The sequence below is a fragment of the Monodelphis domestica genome, chromosome 1 (genome assembly GCF_027887165.1).
Source record: "Monodelphis domestica isolate mMonDom1 chromosome 1, mMonDom1.pri, whole genome shotgun sequence".
NCBI lineage: Eukaryota > Metazoa > Chordata > Mammalia > Didelphimorphia > Didelphidae > Monodelphis > Monodelphis domestica.
In genome coordinates, this window is record NC_077227.1 from 467,866,430 (window position 1) to 467,892,640 (window position 26,211).

Consider the following 26,211-nt stretch of genomic DNA (forward strand, 5'->3'; position numbering starts at 1 on the left):
AGTGATTTTCAATGAGCTATCTATACCAGTCAAAATAACTAGAGCTGGCCATTTTCACAAGATCTACCCTTTCTGGTTAGTAAGTGCACTCAGGAGACTTAGTGATGACATGGGAAGTTAGTCCTTTAGCATTGTAAAAAGAAATTCTTTATTCTTTTTTTAATTTAATGGGGGACCTGGAGGTCCTTTTTACTATAGAGATTTGTAGGGTTTAATCACTCCACAGTGACAGGAAGGAGAAACTATAGAGACAGGAAGGAGGAACCATAGAGACAGGAAGTGAGATAGGAAAAGAATTTAAAAGGGGTCAGTGTCAGTTGATCAGTGGGTCAGTAGATGACAATTGACTGTCAGTTGCTGACAGTTAGGGCTGGCAGTTATGGGAAAGTTGGTTACTGGGAGTGTGTTGGATTGTTGGTTGGCATTTAGTTTCTGGAATATAAAGGCTGGCCTGAGCTTACTGAGAGGGCTTTTGGTTTTAGCCTTTAGAGGGGTTTTTGGCTTTTGGTTTGGGCTATTAGTTTTTTTTTTCTTTCTTGAAATTTTTGGAAGGTGGCTAGCCTTTGTTGACAGAACTAATTTGAGTTGAATTAAACACTGATTGGGTTGGTTTTGATTTGGTTGGAACTTTGTGGGGTGGTTGTTATTAGTGGTAGTTATAGGCAGTTATAGGTAAATATAGGCAGTTTTAGATAGTAATTATAGGTAGTTATAGGATAACTAGTATAGATTTTAGGAAATTTTCTTTCTCTACCTCTTTCCTATATTTTTCTCCTTTACTATATTCATTTTACTATATTCTTTTACTATTTCCATTTTAATTAAATTAAATTGTTAATTGTTAAAAACTGTTAGAAGTTTTCTTTTCTCTGGCTTAAAAGGATATTAACTTACAACTCTAATATATTCTCATTAAAATTTACATTATTAAAAGCTGCTCTCTTATTTTGTCAAAACCCCTTTTAACCCTTACAGCATGGATATGGAAAAATGGGAGTTGCTCTGATGCTCAGTTGATTTTTTTTCTTCATCTTTGGTCCCTACAAGGAATTATGCATGTCTGACTATTTTATCTCTTCCTTTAATGTATGGTGAAATATTCCAATCAATTACTCTTCCACTATACAGAGTCAGGTCTAATTTCATCAGGTGACTTCACATTAGCTGAGTTACACTGAGTTTAGCAATTCAACAAATCTTCCACCCATTATGTTCAAAACATTGATGTTATAAAAATTAAGCCTTTGCTCTTCATAGGGCTTACATTCTACTGCAGAGTGGTGGAAAAGCATCTACATAAAATAACAAATTAGAATGTGAAAAGGGCAAAGTTGAACTCATATCCATCTTAGAATAGTACCCTATGAAACATAAATACTTTAAAAGAAAACTTTAATGCAAATGTACTGAAGAGACACTCTCTTAAATAGATGCTGACATTTTTTTTATCTTAATCAACCTTCACATATATATATGTATATATATATATATATATAAAAAACCAAAATCTATCAATCAGAAGGAAGAAAATTATTACCTTTAACATATACCTCTCTTAGGAGACATATTTGTTGAGTATCAATCATGGAACTCTAGGAAAATTGGAGTAAGGTACATTGGGTGGTGTGTTAGTAAATGTTTAATAACCATTTCTCTGAAAAGGCACAATACACTTCTAAGTTTTATTTTCATTTATTAACATTTTCTCCTTCACTTTCTTAAGTCTAAACAACTAACAAAGTAGTAAATCAAACCCTAATTTCTAGATTTTGTTGTTGTTCAGTAGTTTTCCAGGAAGGGACAAGGTTAGAAAGAACTTTAGAGGATTTTATATTTGATCGTGGAAATAATAGGGAATCAGTGGAGTTCATTGAATGGGATTGGTGGTCATGTGCTCAGATCTGCATTTTAGGAAGATCATTTTGACAACTGAGGGGAGGATTATTAGGATGGGGAAAGATTTGAGTCAGGGAGACTAACCAACAGGCTATTGTGATAGTCTAGGCATGAGATATCATCGGATAGAAGAGAGCAGATATGAGAGATATTTGTAATATTGAAACAATAGAGACTTGACCAGTGATTAAATTGGGGGGCAAGTAGAAAAGTATAGAGTCTAGTATGATACCTAGATTGAGAGCCAGGGTAACTGAGAGGATGGTGATACCCTTGACAAGAATGGAGAAATTAGGAAGAGGGAATGGTTTAGAGGGATTGGTAAAGGCATTTGGGGGGGGGGGGCAGAAGGTAGGAGTTTAGCTGGGATTTGAAAGAAGCCAAAGAAGCTTGGAGGTGGAGATGGGGAGGGAGAACACTCTAGGCATGGGAAATAGCCAGAGAAGGCATCTAGTCAAAGGACAGAGTGTCTTGTGGGAGGAACAGTAAGGCTATAATAGTGGAAAGACAAACAAGTTTGATACCTTTTTTTTTGTTGAATATCTGCCTCTTTGCAGAAATTAGGGTTAAAAAAATTAATCTCTATAATGACTGGCTCACAGTGGTTGATTAGTATGGCTTTTAAAAAAAATCATCCAAGTTTCCTAATGTATTCTTCTTCCTACTCCCTCCCAAAGAACCATCCTTTATAAGAAAGAATAACAAAGAGGAAAAAAAATTCACCAAACTAACATAGAAAAAGTTTGACATTTTATGCAGTATTCCATACTCCTGGTCTCTGCAAGGAAGCAGGTAGAATTGTCTTCTTAACTTCCTTCTGTGGGACCAGCTTGGTTTTCATAATTTTTTGCAGCTTTCAGTCTCAATTTTGTTTTATTGTTCTTTCCATCTACATAGTTGTAGTCTCTATATGTTGTTTTTCTGGCTCTGCTTCATTTTGCTTCAATTCATTTAACTATTTTCAGCCTTTTCTGTGTTCATCATAGTCATTGTTCTTAAACCAGAATAATATATTTGTGTACTACAATTTGTTTAACTCATCTGCAATGGAAAGGTAATGTTATCCCTTCCTTCCTTCCTTCCTTCCTTCCTTCCTTCCTTGCTTCCTTGCTTCCTTGCTTCCTTGCTTCCTTGCTTCCTTGCTTCCTTGCTTCCTTGCTTCCTTGCTTCCTTGCTTCCTTCCTTGCTTCCTTGCTTCCTTGCTTCCTTGCTTCCTTGCTTCCTTGCTTCCTTGCTTCCTTCCTTGCTTCCTTGCTTCCTTGCTTCCTTCCTTCCTTCCTTCCTTCCTTCCTTCCTTCCTTCCTCCCTCCCTCCCTCCCTCCCTCTCTCTCTCTCTCTCTCTCTCTCTCTCTCTCTCTCTCTCTCTCTCTCTCTCTCTCTCTCTCTCTCTCTCTCTCTCTCTCTCTCTCTCTCTCTCTCTCTCTCTCTCTCTCTCTCTCTCTCTCTCTCTCTCTCTCTCTCTCTCTCCTTGAAACATATGCTTCAACAGGCAGTTGAATCCTTGGATCAAAGGGATGAACATTTTAATCACTTTATTTTCAATATGTGTTTTATTCTAGTGGTGCTCTAAGGGCCACTGCCGTTCTCTGGAAGAGTTGACCCCAGTCTCCTTGGTGCATGGACAGTGGTCTAGTTGGGGCCTTCCTAGCACTTGCTCTCGAACCTGTGGAGGAGGAGTCATCACTAGAAGACGGCAGTGCAACAACCCCAGGTACCCAGAATATCAGTTTCTGGTGGTGAGAGAATGACACAGGAGCTTCCTTTATCTAGGATCAGACTGTAGATGCCTTGTGACAAGGAAGCTGTCCATGTCACTCTCCCTCCTGACTGCCAAATGGTGCTTTTCAGACCTGCTTTTGGTGGTCATGACTGTACAGGAGCTGATCTCAAGGCTGAACTGTGCAACACTCAGGTAGGGATGCTCCCTTTAAACCAGTTGTCAGGGCAGAGACCTCTGTTGACCCTGAGTCTTAAGATCAGTTGGAACCACACTGTTGTAGTTAATGTCTAATTGGAGGGCAAACTAGGGGATTCAATGAGAGAGTTTCTAAAGTCCCTTCCAGGATTTTCTAGCTGTAGGATCAATTACTCAACAAGTCATTGTGACATGCCTGCTCTTGTCCAGGCCCTGTCCTAAGTGCTTTTCAGCTTCTTGAACTGAAAGAGATAAGAAAGAACTACATCCAATCCTTCCTGATTGGAAGAGAGAAGTAGGGATACTTGTGCTGCCAATCACAGGGACTTTACTAATGTTCATAAAGACACAACTTAAGGCAATAGAAAGTTTTTTCCTTGAGTCAAGCTCCAAGTTGCCTCCTAAGTTCCATCTGTGCATCTTAATTTTGTTTTCCAGAACTACACAAAATAAGTACGTGATAGTCCTTCAGATTATTATCTCTTCCCCAGGACCTATCTATTCCATTATTATCTCTGGCTCCCAGGACATTAAGGGAGCAGAGTATGCCAAAAGCCACCTTTAGGGGCATCATGTCTTACCCTAGAAAGACCTCATGGACTTTGGCATGAAAGAAGCTGAGATGCACAAAGCTTCCCTTGGGGATTGTATCTTCATTCTTTCTGACTAGCTGTAGTTTTCTGACTGAATTACAATAAACAGAGCTGCCCTTTCAATAATTTTGTCTACAGAGCTCACTTTCTGTCTCCTCTGGATATCTTCTCTCCCTCTTTTCAACAGGCCTGTGTGAAGACCCAGCTAGAGTTCATGTCTGAGCAATGCGCTGCGACTGATCAGAAACCACTGTACCTCACTCCAGGGATTCCCACTTTCTATAGCTGGAAGTCAGCTGCCCAGTATAGCCAAGGTAGATGAAGGCGTGAGGATGCCAGGAGAGAAGTGGGGCCACCTCTCTTGCTGTTGCTTTCACAATATTGTAACTGTACTGCTAGAATTTATCTTTGGGGTCCTTCTATCGCCCCTATCGGTATCCCCAAAATCCTGTCTCATTCCTTTGTGATGCAGTGACAAGAGTATTGACTCTAGAGTCAGAAGGTCAGGGTTCAAATCCCACCTCTATCACCTATTACTGGGTGATTTTCATCAAATTACTTAGCCTTTCTGGGTTTCATATTTTTCATCTGCTATGTGACACAGTGGATAGAGTGTTGGGCCTGGAGTCAGGAAGACCTGAGTTCCTATCTGGTCTCAGACACTTCTTAGCTGTGTGACCCTGGGCAAGTCACTTAGCCTTGTTTGTCTCATTTTCCTCATCTGTAAAATGAGGTGGAGAAGGAATAACAAGCTGCTCTAGTATCTTTGCTAAGGAAACCCCAAATGGAGTCATAAAGAGATGCAAATGAAAATGACTAAACAAGTACAATTTTTTCATCTAAAACTAGGGAATTCAATGAGAGAGTTTCTAAAGTCCCTTCCAGTTCACAGGGTTTTCTAGCTCTAGGATCAGTTTACTCAACAGGCCTTTGTGACATGCCTACTCTGCTCCAGACACTTGTCCTAGAGATATGTCCCTGATCATAACCCAGTGCTTAATGGTGACTCCTCTAAAAGCCTTTTAATATCCAAAGGATGAAATGATAAGGATAGAATTGTAGACTATCCTGGATTCACTTGGGGTAGAGCCCTTATCAGCAACTGTATTGGGGGGTGGAGAGGAGTTACTGGGATTCAGTTTCCCTGTCTATTTCCCCCATTATTTAGCAGTAAGGACTCTCTAAATGGGACGGTTTTGTGGTGGCTTAGGGACCAGAACTGAAAGATGAGAGAGGGAGCACGTAGGAAACCTGTGTAGCAGAGGCCAAATTAATTAAAAGTTAAATTTTAGGATGTGGTGGGATGGCCCTTAGCTTCAGGGTAGAAACCCAGTTGCTGATGAGGGCCCTGGGGACTTGTCTTTGGGGGACTGTACTGGCAGGAATTAGACCAGCCTTATGCCAATCCTAGGGTCATAAGGACCTAAGGGAAGCAAACACAGGAAGAAAGTAGCTCTTTAAAGTGAAACCTTCTAGCACTCCTTTATTTGAAAGCCAAATCTCAGCTTCTCCCATGGTTTATGGCATTCCTACCAACTTTCCTCACTTCCTTATCATGCTTTGGACTTTACAGAGCCTCAATGGGTTGGAAAACCAAGTTTTATCTATTACTTCCATTTCTAAGTTGAGGCTTTGGGTTATTAAAATATTACAATTAGTTGAGAGGGTGTAGAAGGAGGGAAAAAAGTGTGTATGTGTGCACATGCGTACACCTGTTCCAGCACAGGAATGTTGGCTTATCCTGTGACTACTGTGAAACTTTATACTATACCTCATACAAATAAGAGCTGGTCCTTATGGCCTTGGGCATACCTCCTTATGTGTATGTTCCCAGAGCTAAGGAGTTCATTCTTCTATATGTGGTTGTTACCTCTGTAGCTATAATACCTGGGGAGTTTGGATGGGGTCTCATAGCTTAGGCTTAAGCCCAAACCTTGACACAAAAAGCCTCAAAGATGCATGTACTTTTATTCATGGCCTATTTACATGCTTTAATTATTTTTAAAAAGATATTGCTATATTTTGTTTTTATTTCACTGAATTTCCTTTCTGGTCACTAACTCACCACAAAATCGTCCATTTAGAGAGTCCTTGCTGCTAAATAATGGGGGAAATAGACAGGCAAACTGAATCCCAGTAACTCCACTCCACCCCCCAATACAGTTGCTGATAAGGGATTCTATCCCAAGTGAATTCTTTTTTACCATCCCTCATCTAGCCATCTCTTATAACAATTAATTTTTTTTAAAAAGAAAAGGGAAGGGGGCAGCTGGGTAGCTCAGTGGATTGAGAGCCAGTCCTAGAGATGGGAGGTCCTAGGTTCAAATCTGCCCTGAGCGACTTCCCAGCTGTGTGACCCTGGGCAAGTCACTTGACCCCCATTGCCTAGCCCTTACCACTCTTCTGCCTTGGAGCCAATACACAGTATTGACTCCAAGACAGAAGGTAAGGGTTTAAAAAAAAAAGAAAAGGGAAAAATTCAGCACAACGGATTAATATATTTTATTTAATTTTTAGGCTTTTATTAAAAATTTTTTAAAAGAAATTTCCACATAAGTTTTCCAAAGTTATATGATCCACATTATTGCCCTCCCTTCTTCCCTCCCTGCTCCTGGAGCTGACAAGCAATTCAATCTGGGTTATACATGTATTATCATACAAAACATATTTCTATATTATTCATTATCATAAGCAAATAATCTTATAGAAACAAAACCCCAAAACATATACCCAAATAAACAAGTGAAAAATCGTATGCTTTCATCTGCATTCAGACTCCAACAGTTCTTTCTCTGGAGGTAGAGAGCATTTTTCTTTTCATAAATCCTCAGAATTGTTTAGTAGCAAAGTCTATCACATATGTGGATCAATATATTTTAAAAACCTGATGCTTTTCTGATATTCCACACTCGTGGGCCTTCTGCCTCCCCCTCCCCACTATTTAAGAGGAGTGGGTGAATGCCTTTTTGTAGTTCATATTTATGGCCAAATTTTGTGTAATTTTGCAGCATTCATTTATCAGTTGTTTTGTGATCATTGCTTTTATTTCCATTATTGTTATTAATGTATTTATTATCTTCTTGGTTTTGCTCATTTCTTTTTGCCTCAGTTCATGTCTTTCCATGTTTCTTTGTATTCATCATATTTGTCATTTCTTATCACACAGTAATATTTTATTACATTCATGTGCCATAATTTGTTTAGATATTCCCCAAATGATGGGTATCTACTCCGTTTCCAATTATTTGCTACTAGAAAAAATGCTGCTATAAATATTTTGGTGGAAGTTTTCTTTTTGTCAGTTACTTCCTTGGGGTTATATGCTCAACAGTGGGATCTCTGGGTCCAAAGAAATGGACATTTAGACACTTTATTCACATAATTCAAATTGCTTTTTGGAACAGAAACTAGGCTTCCATCAATAATGCATTAGTGTGCCTGTCTTTCCACAGCTTCTCCAATACTGACTGCTCCCATGTTTTGTCATCTTTTCCATCTTTTCCAGTTGTCAGGAAGTGACAGGGTTGTTCTGAGTGGCATTTCTTTTGCCATGGGTTATTTGGAAATATCCTATGGTTGTTAATGGTTTATATTTCTTCTTTTACGGACCTATTTATTCATATTCTTTGCTTTTCTCTGGGGGAACATACCTTAATTCTTACTTCTCCCAAGTCTGTCTCTAAACTTTAAAGTCTATTCTAGAGTGATAATAAACAAGTGAACATTCATTCAGGGCTTTTGCCTTATACTTTGTATATTGGGGTATCTTTAAAATTTTATTTATTTATTATTAATTAATTAAATTAATTAATTATTAATTATGTATAATTGATTAAATAATTAAGGGTATTTTTCTATGGTTACATGATTCCTGTTCTTTTCCTGCCCTCCTCCTTCCCCCTTCCTGGAGCCAGTGAGCAATTCCACTGGGTTTTACATGTATCACTGATCAAAACCCACTTCCATATTATTACTATTTGCAATAGAATGATCACTTACGGTCAGCATCCTCTTGGGGTATTGTCTATCACAAAACAAGAATGAGAGCTTAAAAAAATAGCTCCTAATTCAGCAGTCCTCAAGCTAAACCTACTTCTGTGGCCAGCTGATGGAATTTAGGGCCCTCTGCAGGACCCTAAACCTGTCTTCACAGGCTGTCCCTGCTCCCTCCACCCCTTGTTCTTCCTCTTGGGCATCGGGTAGTATAACATAGAGTTCCTTCACACTTCTGTTTCTCAGGAAATGATCTGTGCAAGCACTTGTGCTGGGCAGCTGGAAAGAATTTCATAGTGAGTCGTGGGGAAAGTTTCTTGGACGGTACTCGCTGTGTGCCCTCAGATCACCAGGCTGTGGGGACCAGCAGCCTCTGTGTGATGGGCAAATGCAGGGTATGTAAGGCCATTTCCCTCTGCGTGCTCGGGCATACCCAGGGGTGGTGAGTCTTCCCACCTCCCAGCCTAGATGGGTCTAAGATGGCGTTGGGAAGAAGAAAGGAGGTAGACAGGTCCTAGTCCTGTTTTTGTCCCAGAATCCATTTTTTTTTGCCTTCCCTTTTAATCAGGTTTTTGGATGTGATGGCAGGATGGACTCTGGACTCGTGAAGGATGTGTGTCAGGTCTGTGGGGGAGACAACACTACGTGCAGCAGAGTGAGCGGCTCTTACACTGGAGGGAGGGCTCAAGGTACAGCAGATTCCTTTCCAGCTAGTAGGGAAATTTTACTTAACAGGAGTTTCCTTTTCACTAGCACGCCCAGTGAGAAAACACAGAGAAACCTGGGCTAGGTCCATGGGACTCTGATGAAGAGGTGTGACCTGTCTCCTATTTGAATTTTCTCCTAGAGTATGTCACATTCCTGACGATTCTTCCCAATTTTACCACTGTGCTTATCACCAATCAGAAACCTCTCTTCACACACCTGGGTAAGTAGGCAGGAAGAAAAGGAGATGCCACACTTGCCCACAACTAGCCTTAGAATATCTATAAGGGGGCAGCTAGATGACACAGTGGATAGAGAGCCAGGTATGGAGTTGGGAGGATGTGGGTTCAAATATGGCCTCAGACACTTCCTAGCTGTGTGGTCCTGGGCAAGTCACTTAACTCCATTGCCTAGCCCTTGCCACTCTTCTGTCTTGGAACTGATACTCAGACAGAAGGAAATGGTCAAAAATGTACCCATAAGAACCTGTTGAAGTTAGCACTCTTAAGAGCAGTGAATGAATGGAACAAGAATTTATTAAGTATTTATTATGTGCCAATTACTGGTATATTTCAGATTTCAGTAAAAATATTTCCACTTTCAAAGGATTATAGGTACAGCTTCCCTTCATTTTGCAGACAAACAAACTGAGGTCCAGTGGGTTTAATAAGTGATTTCCCCAAGTCAGAAAAGCAGAACCAGAATTCTAACTTAAGGTCCGCTGGCCACAAATCTATTGTCTTTTACATTGTGTCATGCTGCCTGGGTGATTCACAGGAAGCAAATCCTCCAGCTGATGTGATTCTCGGGCAGTGGCTAGCCTTTTGAGCAGCTATCCTGCTGGTAGTATTTCCTTTGAAATTTTTCCCTCTTCACTCCCATTGGTCTTTCTCACATCTCCCACCTCATTTCCTGAGCCTCTGGCTAAGACTCTTTCCTGGGTGTCCAGAGGTTTCCACAGCCATCCCTGGCTGTGGAAACAGAATGGCTGGTCTGCTTCCCTTAATATTAACACTGTTCTGGACCATAGCTGTGAAGGTGAGAGGACACTATGTAGTGTCTGGGAAGAGGCGCATCTCATCCAACACCACCCACCCCTCAGTCCTGGAAGACAAACAGATTGAGTACAGAGTGTTCCTCACCGAGGAAAAGATGCCCCATCTAGAGGAGATCCGCATCAGAGGACCCACCCAAGAGGACATTGAAATACAGGTGATGAGAAAGTGCTGGGTCATTAAAAGGCAGACGTGTGAGTTGATCAAAGTAGGGACTGTGACTCTCCCCCCACCTAGCTGCTATTCTGAACCAGACATAGAGACTTTCAGGTCCCAGAGAAATAAAATCAATAGTATATTTTGGGGAAAGTAATTTTCAGTAGTAGTTATCTGAAATGTTGGATATATGTGCTGAGGTAGACTAGAGAGTGCTGGTGGTGCTTCTTTTTTCTTCTCTTTTCAAATCATACTTTCCATCTTAGAATCAATACAGTAGGGGTTAGGCAATGGGGATAAGTGACTTGCCCAGGATCACACAGCTAGAAAGTGTCTGAGGCCAGATTTGAACCAGGATCTCCTGTCTCTAGGCCAAGTTCTCAATATGCTCCTTGTTGGTGGTGTTTCTTGCAAAGAGAAGTGACTTGGGCTCATAAAGGAACTGTTTTCTATCCCTGCCTTCCTAGAAATGGGAACCTGAAGCAAAGATAAATGAGGCAAATCAATCAGTGGAAGGGAGAGAAGTAGAACCCATGAGATAACATTGCTATACTTATTGAATACTAAGATCATTGCATGGGGGCAGCTAGGTAGCATAGTGCACAGAGAGCCAGACCTGGAGTCAGGAGGATCTGCAGTCAGTTCTGGCCTCAGACACATCTTAGCTGTGTGACCCTGGGCAAGTCTTGGTCCCCATTGCCTCGTCCTTGCTGCTCTTCTGTTTTAGAACTGATATGAAGAAAGAAAGTAAGGGTTGTTGTTGTTGTTTAATCATGGCAAGGAAGTTTCACCACAGAGTGGACTGAGTTCTGAATCAAGGAGACTTGAGCTCAAACCCATATCTGACACTCACCAGCTACTGCAAGTCAATCTCATCTCTGACACTTTTTTAATTTCACTCTTGACATGTCACTTAAACTCTATGTACCTGAGGCAACTTGTTAGGCTCCTAAGCCATAGATGGGTTGGAATTCCACACGTTAAAGTGGTAATATGCCTTTGATAAGAAATAATTATGAAAAAATGAATGAAAAGAAAAAAAGGATTTACCTGTCAGCTGTTATTTGCCAAAAACTGCTAAGTGCTTGGGATACAATTAGCAAAAACAAATCTCTTCTCTCAAGGAACTCACATCTGATTGAGGGTGATAATATACATAAATCTAGTCTCAGGGTGCATGGAAAGACCCAGAAATCCTAAAGATTCAATGGAGGGGCAGGTATCCCTCCTGGTACCCAGGCACCCAGGCATGCTAATGCTTTGGGTGCATCAGTAAATTAAACGAGTGACAAGGGACCTGCTGGACAGGGTCGCTTTCTTTATACCCCTAGTGCCTATACAGATTAGGTGCTTAATCAATGCTAATTGGCTGACAGACTTTGCATGTGGAAAGGGCTGGGAATGTGCAGAGCAAGGGTTGGTGGTTTTCTTTCTCACTCAAAGGCCTATAGCTGATGAGTTCCAGCTCATCCAATGGTGCTAAAAATCATGGACGAAGGAAACTGTACAGTTATTCCTGGCCACATGATGGAGCTCAAGGCAGTTAGGAGAGGAGGTGACTGATGGAATAGAAAAAGTTAAGGGCTCCCACCTCTGTCAGTTATTATCCCTAGAAGAGAAAAATCTTTCCTTCCTCCTTTCCTTTTTTCTCTTTTGTTCCTTCCTTTCTTCTTTTTTCTTCTTCCCTTCCTTCTTGCCTTCCTAACTTTTTCTTTCTCCCATTCCCTCCCTCTCTTCATGTCTTTTTTCTCTTTCTTCCTCTTCCTTTCTTTCCTCCCTCCCTCCTTTTGTTCTTTCCTTTGTTCATTCATTTGTTCCTTCCTTTCTTCCATGGTTTTTTTTTTGCCTATGTCATATTGCCTAAGCACAGATGTTCTCCAAGGTGCTATTAGAAGCTTTCTCTTCTTCTTTTCCTACATTCTTTCTTGGTTGGTCAGTTTCTATGGATTCATCTCTACAGGACAACTATCCAATCTGGTCCAAATGTCTCTCCTTAATTCATCTTATATCAATAGTTGCCCACTGAACATCTCCACTACTCTTCTTTTTCACTCACTATCATATCTGTTTAATTGCTAAGTCTTGCTAACTTCTACAACACTTTACCATATTCTCCTTCCTTTCACTTCTCCCATAGTTCACTACCCTTGTTCAGACCTTTACAATCTCTGGCCTAGATCACTGCAGTAGTCTCAGACTCAGTCACCCTGTTTCCAGGCTTTTCCTTTTCCAGTCTACTCTCTACAACCTGCCAAAGTGGTCATTTTAAAGTAGGTTAATTCTCTACTAAAAAATCTTTAGTGGCTCCCTACTGCTTCTAAAATAAACAGCAAATTCTCCAAGTCTTGGCATTTAATACTCTCTACAATCTGTTTCCAACCTACTTTTTCTGAATTTTTAATTTCTTTACCTTCACACATTCTACACTGCAGCCAAACTGGTTTACTAGCTGTTCTTCAAATTTAGTAGTTCATCTCCTGTCTCTCTGTCTGTCTCATTTCTACCTCTTAGAATCTGACCCCCTTCATTGCTCAGCTCAGGTGCCATCTCAATATGATGCAGCTCAAAGAGAGCTGGATTTAGGTTTGAATCCCTGCTCTGCTAGTTACTACCTGTAAGTAAGCAAGTCCTTCAATGTTTTTGGACCTCAGTTTTCTCATCTGTAAAATGAGAGTAGACTTGATAGCCTCTAAGGTCCCTCCCAGTTCTAAATCCATGATTCTATTTGAAACTCTTCCAGATCCCCTGTCCCCATTCATATTCTCTACTTCAAATTATATTTGGAATATCTACTTCTATCCTCTTCCCCTTGTATCTATTTATCTTTGCACATGTTTTGCCATACCACACTTCCCACCATTTTGAGGTCAGGGACAATTTCCTTTTTATTTTTATTTCTCCAGAACTTACTACAGTGTCCTGAATCTACATGATTGTCTATGATTATCTTTTATTTAAAAAATATTATTTATTTCTTTTGAACATTCTTTTTTTTAATTCTTATCATCTGTCTTAGAATCAATACTATCTTTTGGTTCCAAGGCAGAAAACTGCTTTGCATGTGGAATGGATAGGTAATGAGGGGTTAAGTGACTTGCCCAGGTCACACAAATGGGAAGTGTCTGAGGCCAGATTTGAACCTAGGACCTCCTGTCTCTAGATCTGTCTTTCAATCCACTGAGCTGCCCCTTGAACATTCTTTTAAAAATTTTTTGAAGTCTAGATTCTCTCTACCCTCAGACCATTGAGAAGTCAAGCAGAATGATATTCATCACACATATGAAATTGTGAAATCAGGCAAAACATATTTATATATTAGTTACATCTAAAAAAAGCAAAAACATGTTTTTACATGTAATTGGGAAAGATTTAAAAAATTAAAAATCAGGAAAAATAAAGAAAAATGTAAAAATTATTGCACTCAGACCGTATCAGTTTTCTTTCTGGGAGTGAAAAGTATTTTTCATCATTTGCTGCAAATTGCTTTCATTGTCTTATTTAGATTTGTTAGCTGAGTCTTTCATAATTGATTATCATAAAATATTGCTGTTACTATGTACAATGATTTCCTCACTTCACTCTATATCAATTCATGTAGGTCTTCCCAAGTTTTTTGGCATACTCCTTGTCATTTCTTATAGCACAATAGTATTCTATCATAATTTTATACTATAACTTGTTTAGTATTCCTTATTTGATGAATATCCTCTCAATTTCCAATTCTTTGCCACTTCTAAAGGAACTACAACAAAATATTTTTGTACATATATAGATTTTTTCCCCCTTTTTCTTTGATCTCTGTGGAATGGAGACCTTGTAGATGCATTGCTGGGTTAAAGGATATGCACATTTGCAGCCTTTTGGTCTTTGTTGCAAATTGTTTTCTAGAGTAGTTAGACGAGTCTACAAGTCCACTAACAGTATGTTAGTGTCTTTATTTTTCCACATCTCTTCCAGCTTTTGCCATTTTCCTTCTCTCATAATAGCCAATCTGATAGGTGAGAAGTGGTACCTCAGAGTTGTTTTAATGTGCATTTCTTTAATCAATAGTGATTAAAGAAGTATTTTTTCACATATATACATATATATTTTTATTTTTTCTTCTAAAAACTGCCTGTTCATATCCTTTGACAACTTATGAATTGGAGAATAACTCTTATTTTTATAAATTTGACTTGATTCCCTATATATTTGAGAAACAAGATCTGTATAAGAGAAACATGCTATAAAGTCTTTTTTCCAGTTTTCTGCTTTCCTACTAATTTTGGTTGTATTGGTTTTGTTTGTGTAAAACTTTTTAATTTTATATAATCAAAAATGATCCAGTATATTTTCTGTGATCCTCTATCTCTTGTTTGGTTATAAACTCTTCCCTTATAGATCTGACAGGTAAAATTTGCCATGCTCCCTTAATTTGCTTATGGTATCACCCTTTATGTTTCAATCATGTACCCATTTTGACTTTATCTTGGTATATGGTATGAGATGTTGTTTTATGCCTAGTTTCTTCCAAACTGCTTTCTAGTTTTCTCATGAATATTTGCTAAAGGTGAGTTCTTGCTCCCAAATCTTGGATCTTTTGGGTTTATCAAATACTAGGTTACTATGGTTATTTACTACTGTATGTTCTATAACTAATCTATTTTATTGATCACTACTCTATTTCTTAGCCAGTACCAGATTGTTTTGATGATTACTACTTGGTAATATAGTTTCAAATCTGGTTCTGCTGGGCAGCCTTACTTTACCTTTTTTTCTCCATTAATTCAGTTGATATTCTTGACATTTTGGTCTTCCAGATGAATTTTGTTACTTTTTAAAAATCTATAAAATAATTTTTTGGTAGTTTGATTGGTATGACACTGAATAAGTAAATTAATTTAGGTAGAATTGACATTTTTATTATATTGGCTCAGTCTACCAATGAGCAATTCACATTTCTTCAGTTGTTTAGATTTGACTTTATTTGTGTGAAAAGTGTTTTGTAATTGTGTTTATGTAGTTCCTAGGTTTATCTTGGCAATTATACTCCCAAGTATATAATATTATTTGTAATTATCTTAAATGGAAGTTCCTTTCTAGCTCTTCCTGGTGGACTTTATTGGTAATATATAGAAATGAAAATGGTGTATGTGGATTTATTTTACATCCTGAAACTTAGCTAAAGTTAATTTGTTTCAAGTAGTTGGTTCACTAAGGTTCTCTAAGTATACCATCATATCATTTTACTAAAGTGGTAAGATTTTTTCTCATTGCTTATTCTTATTCCTTTAATTTCATTTTTTTGTCTTATTAGTATAACCAGCCTTTCTAGTACAATACTGAATGATAGTGAAGATAATGGACATCCTTGCTTCCCCCTTTCTCTTATTTGGAATTTTCTAGTTTATCCTCATTACAGATAATGCTTGCTAATGATTTTAAATAGATACAACAGATATCCTTTTCACATTGTGACTTTCCTCATTGCCGTTTCAATATATTGTGGGTCAGCATAAGAAATAAAATGGAAATATTTTGGGAGTTTTGCCGAATCTAAATATGACATGCAAAGGCTAGCAGATGACACAAAAAAGTTTAGGAACTCAGAAATGCATAAAATATATGTACAGTATTGTATAATATCAATATTTTTCTCTCTTAATACTATGTGCACAGTTTTGGTAAAGTTATAATAAATAAAAAATTAAAATTTGCAAAAAGAATGTAAAAGCCAACAAATGACACACAAAAGCTAGAAATAAAGCAATATCTTTAAAATTTTAGCAATTCAAAGATAAGGTGCTGTAAACACCCCATAAAAAAAAAAAAGAAAAAATTCAGACTGGTACAAAGGGAGGGCCAAAAATTTACTTGGATTTTCTGTACTGTGGGAGTGTCATGCCCCTAACCCTTCTGATGTGGAAAAGATATCTGTACTTATCATTCTGGAGGCAGCCAGGTGGCATAATGGATATAGCACCTGGCCTGGAGTTATGAAGACATCTTTGTGAGTTCAAATCCAGCCTCTTACTAGCTGTGTGATCCTGGGAAAGTCACAACCCTATTGGCCTCAGTTCTTTATCTGTAAAATAAGTTGGGGAAGGAAATGGTAAACATTCTAGTATCTTTGCCAAGAAAATCTCAAATGGGATCATGAAAAGTCAGATGGTACTGAATTTATCATTTAAAGAAAAGTTCCATTTATTCCTGTGCTTTCTAGTATTTTTAAAAGGAATGGATGGATGGATGGAAGTTAGGCAGAACCCAGGACAGCAGCACTGAGAAGAATTTAGCCCAAGAAAGTCCAACCTAGGTGGGAGGGATTGGGCAGAACCCAACTCCAACAGTTGAATTGATCAACTGCAAACTACCACACAGCAGGCCAATCAGGCCTCCTCTGCAGAACACTCCATCTGAGACCATGAGCTGAGCCAACCTCAGACACAGTATAAGTGTGGGACAGTATTATCTCCATCCCAGGAATGGCATTAAGTTTCAGCATATAGACAAAAATCAAGGGAAAAAAAATAACCCCTAAAGGCAGAGAAAAAGCCTGACACTAGAAAAATATCTCAACAAGAGAGGTGACTAAAATGCAAGCTCAGAAGAGGACAGCAAAACAAAAAATGAAAATGTGTGAAGCCTCAAAGAAAAATTTGAAAGGATGTCAAGCCCAAAATGAATGTCTGAAAGAGTGCCAAAAAAGGATAGAACAACAAATAATAAACTTGGGAAAAAATTAGAAAAGAAAATGATAGAAAAAATCAACAGTTTAGAACAAAAACAGATTCCTAAAAAAGAAAATACATACCTCAAACAGGAAAATAGCTCCCTAACAAAGGAATTACAAAGCCTCAAAGAAGAAAATGGTTTCTTAAAAAGTTAGAGTTTGATAAATGGAAGCTAATGATTTCATGAAACAGCAGAAAACAATAAAAAAAAATGAAAAATAGAAGACATTTGTCATTTCTCACTGGAAAACAACTGACCTGGAAAAGAGATCCAAGAGAGAAATCATCTGAGAATTATTGAATTTCATGAAAACCATGATAAAAAAAGAACCTGGACATGATATTGAAAGATAGCTATACTTCCAAGACCCTTTTTTTGAATGTAATTTTTATAGCATTATGATCCAAAAAGGATTCATTTGTTTCTTTTTTTTTTGCATTTGTTTGTGAGATTTATGCCCTACTACATGATCAGTTTTTTTTAAGGTGCTATGCATAGTTGAGAGAAAGATATATTCCTTTCTATTCACCTTCAATTTCCTCTGGAGATCTATCATATCTAACTTTTCTGAAATTCTATTCAACTTTTTTCTCATTTTGTGGTTAGATTTATTTTGTCCTGGGTTAAGTTTTTCTTCATGGAGGTTACAGAGACAAAACTTATATATGTAAAATGTAAAGAACAATGTAAGATAGCATATAAACTATGTTATAGACTGCAAAAGTGTTAGGAATTTAGAAAAGGAAAATGGTGATTGTTAGCTGAAGTAGTTCAGAAGGTTTCATAGAGGAGATTGGACTAGCTATCCTTTTGGGAAGTATAGACCCTAAGGACGTCAAAGACAGAAAGAAAGGCCTCATATATATTTAGAAATTCATATTAGCCTGTTTTTATGGTATCACAGAGCTGGAAACAGAATAGATGCCCTTCTATTGGCAAATAGCTAAACAAATTGTGGTATGTGAATGTAACTGACTATGATGGTGTCAGAAGATATGATAAATATAAAAAATTCAGAAAAGCATGGAAAGACTTATGAACTGCTACAGAGTGAAGTAGTAAGTATAATCAAGAGTGCAATGTGCCTAAATCAAAAAACAAAAGAACTGGTCATTATATGATTATAATGATCAAACTTAAACCTGGAGAAAAGGTATGAAAATTTACCTCTCTTCCTCTTTGCAGAGTTGAGAGCCTAAGGATATGGACCCTTAGTTATATTTTCAGACTTGGTCAATGCTTGTTTTTGCTAAATTGCTTTTCTTCCCTTTTTTATTTAAAAAAATTTCCCTTTATTGTCTTCCAGTAACAAATTTACCCATGTTTTCCAAGGTTACATGATTCTTTCCCTTATTTAAAAAAAATTGTCCTCTATTTTAATTATATAACAAATGTATTTCCCCCAACAAGGGATGATTCTCTGTGTAGGAAAGGGGGAAGGGATATTCAGAAATGAAGGTGACATAAAAACAAATTGTAGCCGTAAAAGAAGAGGTAGGGCTTGAATGCTTCATTATCCCTAACCTCTGACTCCCAATTTCTTCCCTCTTTTTCTAATGCAGGTTTATAGGAAGTATGGGAATGAATACGGAAACCTCACCAGACCTGAGATCACTTTCAGCTACTTTAAGCCTAAGCAGCAGCAGAGCTGGGTGTGGGCAGGGGTACGAGGGCCCTGCTCAGTTAGCTGTGGGGAAGGTGAGGCTTGGAGGTTGGTATTTTACTTCCTTCACCAGCAGAAAGGACTTAGTACTTCTTCCCCAAGGGTTGAGATGGGCCTAACCCCTCAGGTAGGATAGCCCTTTCCCTGTGTTCTTTTCCTTCCCAGGGGTCCGTCAAGTGAGTTATAGCTGCTTTGACCAAGAACAGAACAAATGGATTGATGATGTCTACTGTGGAGGGACTGTGCAGCCCCTGTTGTGGCAGGAGCTCTGTGTCCCTGGGCCGTGCACACCACAGTGAGTACTGTTGACGTGGTTTTGGTCTCATAATTCTCTTAGCAGAAGAGTTATTTGAGGACTGTCTAGTTGCTTAGCTCTCACCTTCCAGGCTGGTTCCCATCTATGTACTCATGATCCTTTGCTACTACACAGAGAGGCAGCTGATGGGGGTCATGCCTAAAGGATTACTAGGCTGGGCCTAGAAGATACTGAATGTTTCCTCTCTCATTTCCCCCCAGAATTCACACTGGTGAAATTAGGCGAAGCTTTGTAGGGGAAAAGAAATCACAGATGAGAGAGAGTTGGTGCCTTAATTATGTTTATAGGATCCTCAAGTGTGTTTTAGCCTTAGTTTCCTTCTTTTTGCTACCTAGTGCCTCATATCTGCCTTGCTGGAACAGGACTGGGACTTTTACAGCATGGATCCTGTGGCAATTGTCCTGATTACGTCACTCCTTAGAGCAGTAGCTCTGCTGTTAGACAAAAGGGTCAGAATAATTTTTTTTTTAAGTTGAAAGGAGCTTAGATCCAAGGTCTAACCTGGACCCACTTTACTGGTTCAATATTTACAGACTGGTGGGAATAGAACTGTGTGGGAGTCCACCCCAGCCAGCCCTTCCAGGGCAAGATCTAACCTGACAGGCTCTTATCCTTCTCTTCCTTCCTAGCTGGGCAGCAGGAGATTTTGGTCCCTGTAGCACAACTTGTGGAGGAGGAGTGAGAGAACGGACAGTGAGCTGTGTGAAGGTAGAGGGCAACCTCACCCTGACACTCCCAGAATCCTACTGCAAAGCTTCTCTCCAGCCCACTGCAACAGAGACCTGCAATCCCCAGCCCTGCCTTACCAGGTAACAGGGGTGGGTACTCACTGGCCCAGGTGTGGGCAGAGTTGTGAAATGGGTGAAGTTTGTCTTAAGGGATTCCCCAGACTGATTCTGACTTGGAACCTTCTCCCCTTTCAGCTCCTCGTTCCTTTCATTTCCTTTACCATCTTTGACATCCTCTTTACCCTCAGGAGCTCACCAAAGGCATTCTGTTTGCCCAGGCTTCTTAGCCCCAACCATGTACCCAGAGTGCTGCCAACCATCATGGAGGGCTCTTTTCCACTCTCCTTTTCTCTCCCCTTATGTTCCTCTGTCCACTAAAATGTCCTCATCCTCAATCATTTTCTTAGGTATCTGTCACTCAGCTAACTTGTTCAGCTCCCTTCCCTCTTCCCCAAATTAAGTGTGCTAGTCAGAAAGGACAAGTAAGACATTATTGGGTAACATATGATCATTTGAACAATAGTCATCTGGAGTCATAGCCCCCTGCTTTTATTGCCTCTTCTATAAGAGATACAAATGGTGGTCTGGTGGGAAAGAAAAATCATTTATTGGCAGGTGTTAAATTTATGTTTGAACTGAATAATATTTTAGTTTGTCGCCAGGGATTTAATTACTAAATCACAAATGAATTACTAAAGTCAGAATGGAATTTATGGTAGTTTATTTTACAATAAACAGGGCAGATATTAAGGAAGAGAGAAAGAGAAGAAAAAGAGATAGCTGCTCCGTCCTCTTCTGAGCCAGGCAGGAGTTCAGAGGCTACAGCCAAGGGAAAAGAGTCTCAAGATGATGGGCCTCTCCAGAGGCTGTTGCCTCCATAAAGGCCAAGGGAAAGGAAGTCAGCCTTTATACTCACCATGTGTCAGTTCAAAGGAACAGGGTCACCAGGAAAAACAGGTCCAGTCAGCACTCTTCTGAATGAAGAATTATTCTCCACTCCAGCAGAACTGCCAGTAGAACTCCAGCAGAAGTGGAAGTCCAAGTTGAACTTTCAGAAGAACTGCCTTCAGACCCTTGTCACTCTTTTTTAAAGACCTTTAAAAAAGGTCTTTTTTTAAAAGACCTGTCACTCTTTTTTTCTTGCATTACTTTCCTTAATTCTTTAAGTCTACCAATCACAGCCAACACTCTGCTCTAGGACAGCCCAGAAGGCAGGCAGTCGATTCTGATTCATCACCCACTCTTTCACATGTGGGTCACAGACCTTCCACTCAGTATGTGAGATGGGTGTTCATACTTTTTTTGATTAAATCCCAAATGGGCAGATCTCCATACTCAACTTCAAGTACCATGCTTACACTTTGGGGATTAAATCCAAAAATAGACAGGGGATTACAATTTAATCTTCACAATCAAGAAGAGCTAAGTACCTTCATTGTTATAATTGGGGGAAAACCAAATCCAGTCTTCACACAGGTCAATGGGGAAGGAGACATCTGGGCAGGAGGCATGTCCTTGGAGCACTTCCTTAGGAGCAGGAGTGAAACTACCTTTCAAATCACACTACTGAGTTCACTTCAATTTAATTCACAGATGTTAATTAAATACCAGTTATTTGAAAGACCCAATTAGGTATAGGAGATACAAAGATCAGAAGGGAAATAGTCCTTCTCCTCAGAGAGTTTTCCATAGGGTCAGCCTTACCAGACACTCCCATGGTTTTTTGGGATTCTCTGTCAGTGCTGTCAGTGCTGCCCTTACAGATAACCTTTAGGAGGAGACCTTTCACCTTCCATGCCACCTCTAGGTGACAGTGGATAGTGTGTTAGAATGTTGACTCCCAAGTCAGGAAGACTTGAGTTTGAATCCTGTCTCAGATACTTATTGTCTGACCTTAGGCAAATCACCCTCAGTTTCCTCTTCTGCAAATGATGGATAATCCTAGCACCTTCCTCACAGGTGAGGATCAAATGACATCACATGTGTAGGATGCTCTGTAAACCTTAAAGTGCTAGTTATTATTGTTATTGTTTTTTTTTTCTTGAACCCTTAACTTTCTGTCCCATTAACAACTCCAAGAGAGAAGGGAAAGGGCTAGGCAATTGGATTAAATAATTTACTTTCCCAGGGTCATCTAGCTAGGAAATGTCTGAGGTCACCTTTGACCCTAGGACCTCCCAATTCTAGGCTTGGCACTCTACCCACTGTGCTGCCTAGCTGTCCCTATTGTTTTTATGATTATTAACTTTCTTCTCAGGAATGCTGGCTCTTTTGAGGTGAGATGTGAGGTGTCCTGGATTCATGTTTCTTTGTTCTTACTCTATCTTTGGGGTTCATGATCTTGGTTAGGAGTTCTGTTTAAGCCACATAGCAGAGGCATTCAGAGAGAAGGATGGGATCTCCTGACTCCAGTATTCTGTTTTCAGGTGGAAGGTGTCTGAACCTGGTCCCTGCTCTTCAGTCTGTGGTCTGGGTCTAGCCCAGAGGAATGTGACATGCATGGAGGAAGGAGATGGTCTGGAAGGCCTGGTGGATGACAGTTTATGCTCTATGGAAGAAAAACCTTCTCACCTCTTACCGTGTGTCGTGACTGTCTGCCCCCTGGGGTGGAATACTGTAAGTGTCCATCTCTACCTGTTTAGTTTCAAGAAACAAATTCATAATAAGGAGGGAATAATTCAGAATGTGTTTGGGAGGGAAGTGGAAAGAGGGGTATTGCTTATATCCATGCTAGAAGGATGATGACTGAAGGTGATAAGTCTTCATCTGTTCCTCTTATATGGGAAAAATGTCATCCTTGAAGGTTTCTTTTCTGCTACTGCCTAACCAAAGTTTCTTCAGTCCTTCCTTTGAGTTTTGTGGCTTCAGGCCAAATGGAAGACAAAAACCAGAATACCTCAGGAGAATTCATTTATTAGAATTTATGAAGATAGTCTCATTTTTTCCATTTTATAGAGGATTATTATAGAGGATCTTTTTTTTTTTTAAACCCTTACCTTCCGACTTAGAGTCAATACTGTGTATTGGCTCCAAGGCAGAAGAGTGGTAAGGGCTAGGCAATGGGGGTCAAGTGACTTGCCCAGGGTCACACAGCTGGGAAGTGTCTGAGGCCAGATTTGAACCTAGGACCTCCTGTCTCTAGGACTGGCTCTCAATCCACTGAGCTAGCCAGCTGCCCCCACTTTCTTTTTCTAAAAGTTGTTGGGAGGGGAGGGAAAGATAATGAATCGTGTAAACATGGAAAGATATTTAAAAATTTAAAAATAGAGAAAAAATGCCAAAAAAAGAAAACAAAACAACAACAAAATAAAAAATAAATAAAAGTTCCTAGGCTAGGTGGTTCAGTGGAAAGAGACAAGAACTTGGGTTCAAATCTGATTCTCAGATACTTCCTAGGCAAGCCACTCAACCCCAATTGCCTAGCCCTTACCACTCATATCTTGGACCTGACTTAGTATTGATTCTAAGAAAGAAGGTAAGGGCTTAAAAAGAAAATTGTGAGGCTTCTCCACTATATCCAAGAACTAGGTGGCTGGATAACTTTCATACCAGTGGCAAGTTGCCTGTGGTGGTCTCAACTTGGGTTTGGGGACTCAGAGGAAGTGGCATAGAGTGCATTGTACTTAGAGTCAGGAAGATGTGGATTTGAATCGGCCTCAGACCCTCCCTAGCAGGATGAGCCTGGGCAAGTCACTGTATCTCAGCCTACTTACCTGTAAAATAGAGATAATAATAGTATCTCCCTCACAGGCTCCATTTGAGGATCGAATGAGCTAACATACGTAAAAACACTTTGCAAACCTAGCCTGCCATATAAAGTGTGGTAGTTGGATTTCAATCCCCCGTGTATCTCAAAATTGCCTGAACCAATATGGAAAGATGCCTTTTCCTTGGAAGGCTTTGTGAGAGCAAAAATCTTTTGTGGAATACTCAGTCACTAGAGAGGTCAGGGCTAAGGAAAGTAACCTATTTCAAGAAGGAGATTTAGTTAGTTTAAAAGTTTGGGGCTTTTCTCACATTTTCCAACCCAGCTCATTTTCTCTATCTCTGTCTCTCCATTTCTATCTCTGGCTCTGTCCCTTTCCCTTGCTCCTTCTCTGACTCTCACATGTTCTCTAAGTAACTGGGCAAATAGGATGGGATGTCTCCTGAGTCTATTCATGTCCATCAGCATGTTATTTGTGGTGGGTCTGGGGGGTTGTTTTATTTTCTCATAGCAAGAACCTGGGTCTTTCCCAGAAGAAGCTCTGGACCAATTGGGAGCTTCCTGGAAGGAGAATCTAACAGTGTATGTGTGGAGCCCTCTGATTGGGGAATGCTCAGTCTCCTGTGGTACAGGTAAGGATCTTTGGGAACATGGGTAGCAAAAGGATTGAAGTATGTTAGCCTTTTATCTCTCTGGTCACCAGAGTTCCTATGAGAATCAGAATAAGTTGGTCATCAACTGAAAGCTTCCCTGTGATTGGATTTGATGTCAGAAGACCTGGATTCTAATCTCAGCTCTATCACTTATTATTTCTGTGATCTTAGGCAAGTCACTTCTATGGATCTCAATTTTTTCTATAAAATAAAGGGGTTGGACTGAATGAGATTTTTTTTAAACCCTTACCTTCTGTCTTGGAGCCAATACTGTGTATTGGCTCCAAGGCAGAAGAGTGGTAAGGGCTAGGCAATGGGGCTCAAGTGACTTGCCCAGGGTCACACAGCTGGGAAGTGTCTGAGGCCAGATTTGAACCTAGGACCTCCCATTTCTAGGCCTGGCTCTCAATCCACTGAGCTACCCAGCTGCCCCCTCAACTATACTTTTAAAGTAGCTTGAAGGGAAAGTTGCATTCCTGAGCTTAACTCAAGAAAAGAAGTGTGGCTTGACAAATTGGGAGAGTAAGACAGAATAGTGTCAATTATAGGATAGAATCAATTACTAAATATACAGAATAATTTTAATTTCTTCTGGTTTACATTTCATAGAACCAAAAGGCCCTCACAGAAAGGGCCAGAGGGCTTCCCCTGATTTAGCACAGACTCAGGATGTGATTTTTAGTTAATATATGATGCAGTCTGTACATTATGCTTCTTTGATCTTTGGGATGGTTTAGATATAATGTCTAGGTTCCATTTTGCCATCTTACTTCCTTCTATTGGTTACTTTATAACTACTCACAAACTTACTGTATTAGCTAGGAATGTATGTGTGTATGTGTGTGGGTAGTTAGGGGACCAGAACAAAAAACAACTTTAATACATCTCTCTCTCTCTCTCTCTCTTTTTAAAACCCTTACCTTCCGTCTTGGAGTCAGGCAGAAGAATAGTAAGGGCTAGGCAATGGGGGTCAAGTGACTTGCCCAGGGTCACACAGCTGAGAAGTGTCTGAGGCCATATTTGAACTTAGGACCTCCTTCATGTCTCTAGGCCTGGCTCTTAACCACTGAGCTACCCAGCTGCCCCCTTTAATACATCTCTTTAGGCCTCAATTTATCTGAAAAAAATGAGGGGACTAGATTAGATGACCTCTCATGACTTTCCGCTCTAGATCTATGACTTCTAAGGATCCTTTTGGATTTAAATCCCTGACCTCTCTGATTCTCCCCCCTAGGCTTAAGGGAGCTACGATATGTTTGTTTGGACTTTGCTAGCAGGAAAGAAGTCCAGGAAGCAAAGTGTAACCCAGTGAGCCAGCCAGCAAATCAGATGATGATCTGCCATGCTGCTTCCTGTCCACCCAGGTAAAGCAAGAAATCATTTCAGCTGCCTTTCCTCACCTTTAGAATTGTTTGTCCTCAACACTGGTGATGGTAGCACTATACCTTTTTACTACCACTATCACTACCACCATCAATACCACTACTACTACCATCAGCAATAATGCCACCAATGCTACTAACTACCAACCACTAAAAAACCACTTCCAACAAGAAGTCATATCTATGTGGAGCTTCTAAAAAAATAGATGTGTTATCTTTTGTTTTTATATCATCTATATTTCCCTACCCAGATTTTCTCATTTTCTCTCCTCTCTCTGTCTCTGTCTGTCTGTCTGTCTGTCTGTCTCTCTTTCTCTCTCATTAAATTTTATTTTATTTTACCTCCAAATTACACATAAAAACAGTTTCTAGAATTTTTCAAAGAATATTGAGTCTTGAATTCTCTTCTTCCTCCCTTCCCACTAACCCTCCACTCCCCTTGAGATGGTATGCACTCCAAAAAAGCCATCTCTTATAATAATTTTTTTTAAGGAGGAAAAAGAGAAAAAAAATTCAGCAAAACCAATCAATACACACACACACACACACACACACACACACACAAGATCTTGACATTATGGGCAGTGTTTCACAGCCTTGGCCCTCCACCTCTATAAAGAAGAAGGAATATGTCTTCTCATAACTTTTCCTTGAGGCTAAACTTAATCTTTAATCTTTTTAACTTCACTCTATTCAGCTTTGCTTGTTTTATGGTTTTCCTTCCACGTCTATTCTC

At 39.6% G+C, this 26,211-nt stretch overlaps 1 protein-coding gene across 3 annotated transcripts in view; it reads left to right on the top strand.

Moving 5' to 3' along the window:
• Positions 1 to 26,211, top strand: part of ADAMTS13 (ADAM metallopeptidase with thrombospondin type 1 motif 13) — a 56,399-nt gene that overhangs the window by 11,901 nt on the left and 18,287 nt on the right. For all 3 annotated transcript variants that reach the window (XM_007475232.3, XM_001371685.5, XM_056812654.1), the window contains 13 exons: positions 3,456 to 3,607; positions 3,745 to 3,808; positions 4,592 to 4,718; positions 8,644 to 8,792; positions 8,966 to 9,086; positions 9,245 to 9,325; positions 10,133 to 10,314; positions 18,590 to 18,725; positions 18,856 to 18,985; positions 19,636 to 19,815; positions 22,161 to 22,350; positions 23,952 to 24,072; positions 25,328 to 25,457. In XM_007475232.3, coding sequence (XP_007475294.1) covers positions 3,456 to 3,607; positions 3,745 to 3,808; positions 4,592 to 4,718; positions 8,644 to 8,792; positions 8,966 to 9,086; positions 9,245 to 9,325; positions 10,133 to 10,314; positions 18,590 to 18,725; positions 18,856 to 18,985; positions 19,636 to 19,815; positions 22,161 to 22,350; positions 23,952 to 24,072; positions 25,328 to 25,457 — 1,763 coding nt within the window. The remainder of the gene's footprint in view (positions 1 to 3,455; positions 3,608 to 3,744; positions 3,809 to 4,591; positions 4,719 to 8,643; positions 8,793 to 8,965; positions 9,087 to 9,244; positions 9,326 to 10,132; positions 10,315 to 18,589; positions 18,726 to 18,855; positions 18,986 to 19,635; positions 19,816 to 22,160; positions 22,351 to 23,951; positions 24,073 to 25,327; positions 25,458 to 26,211) is intronic.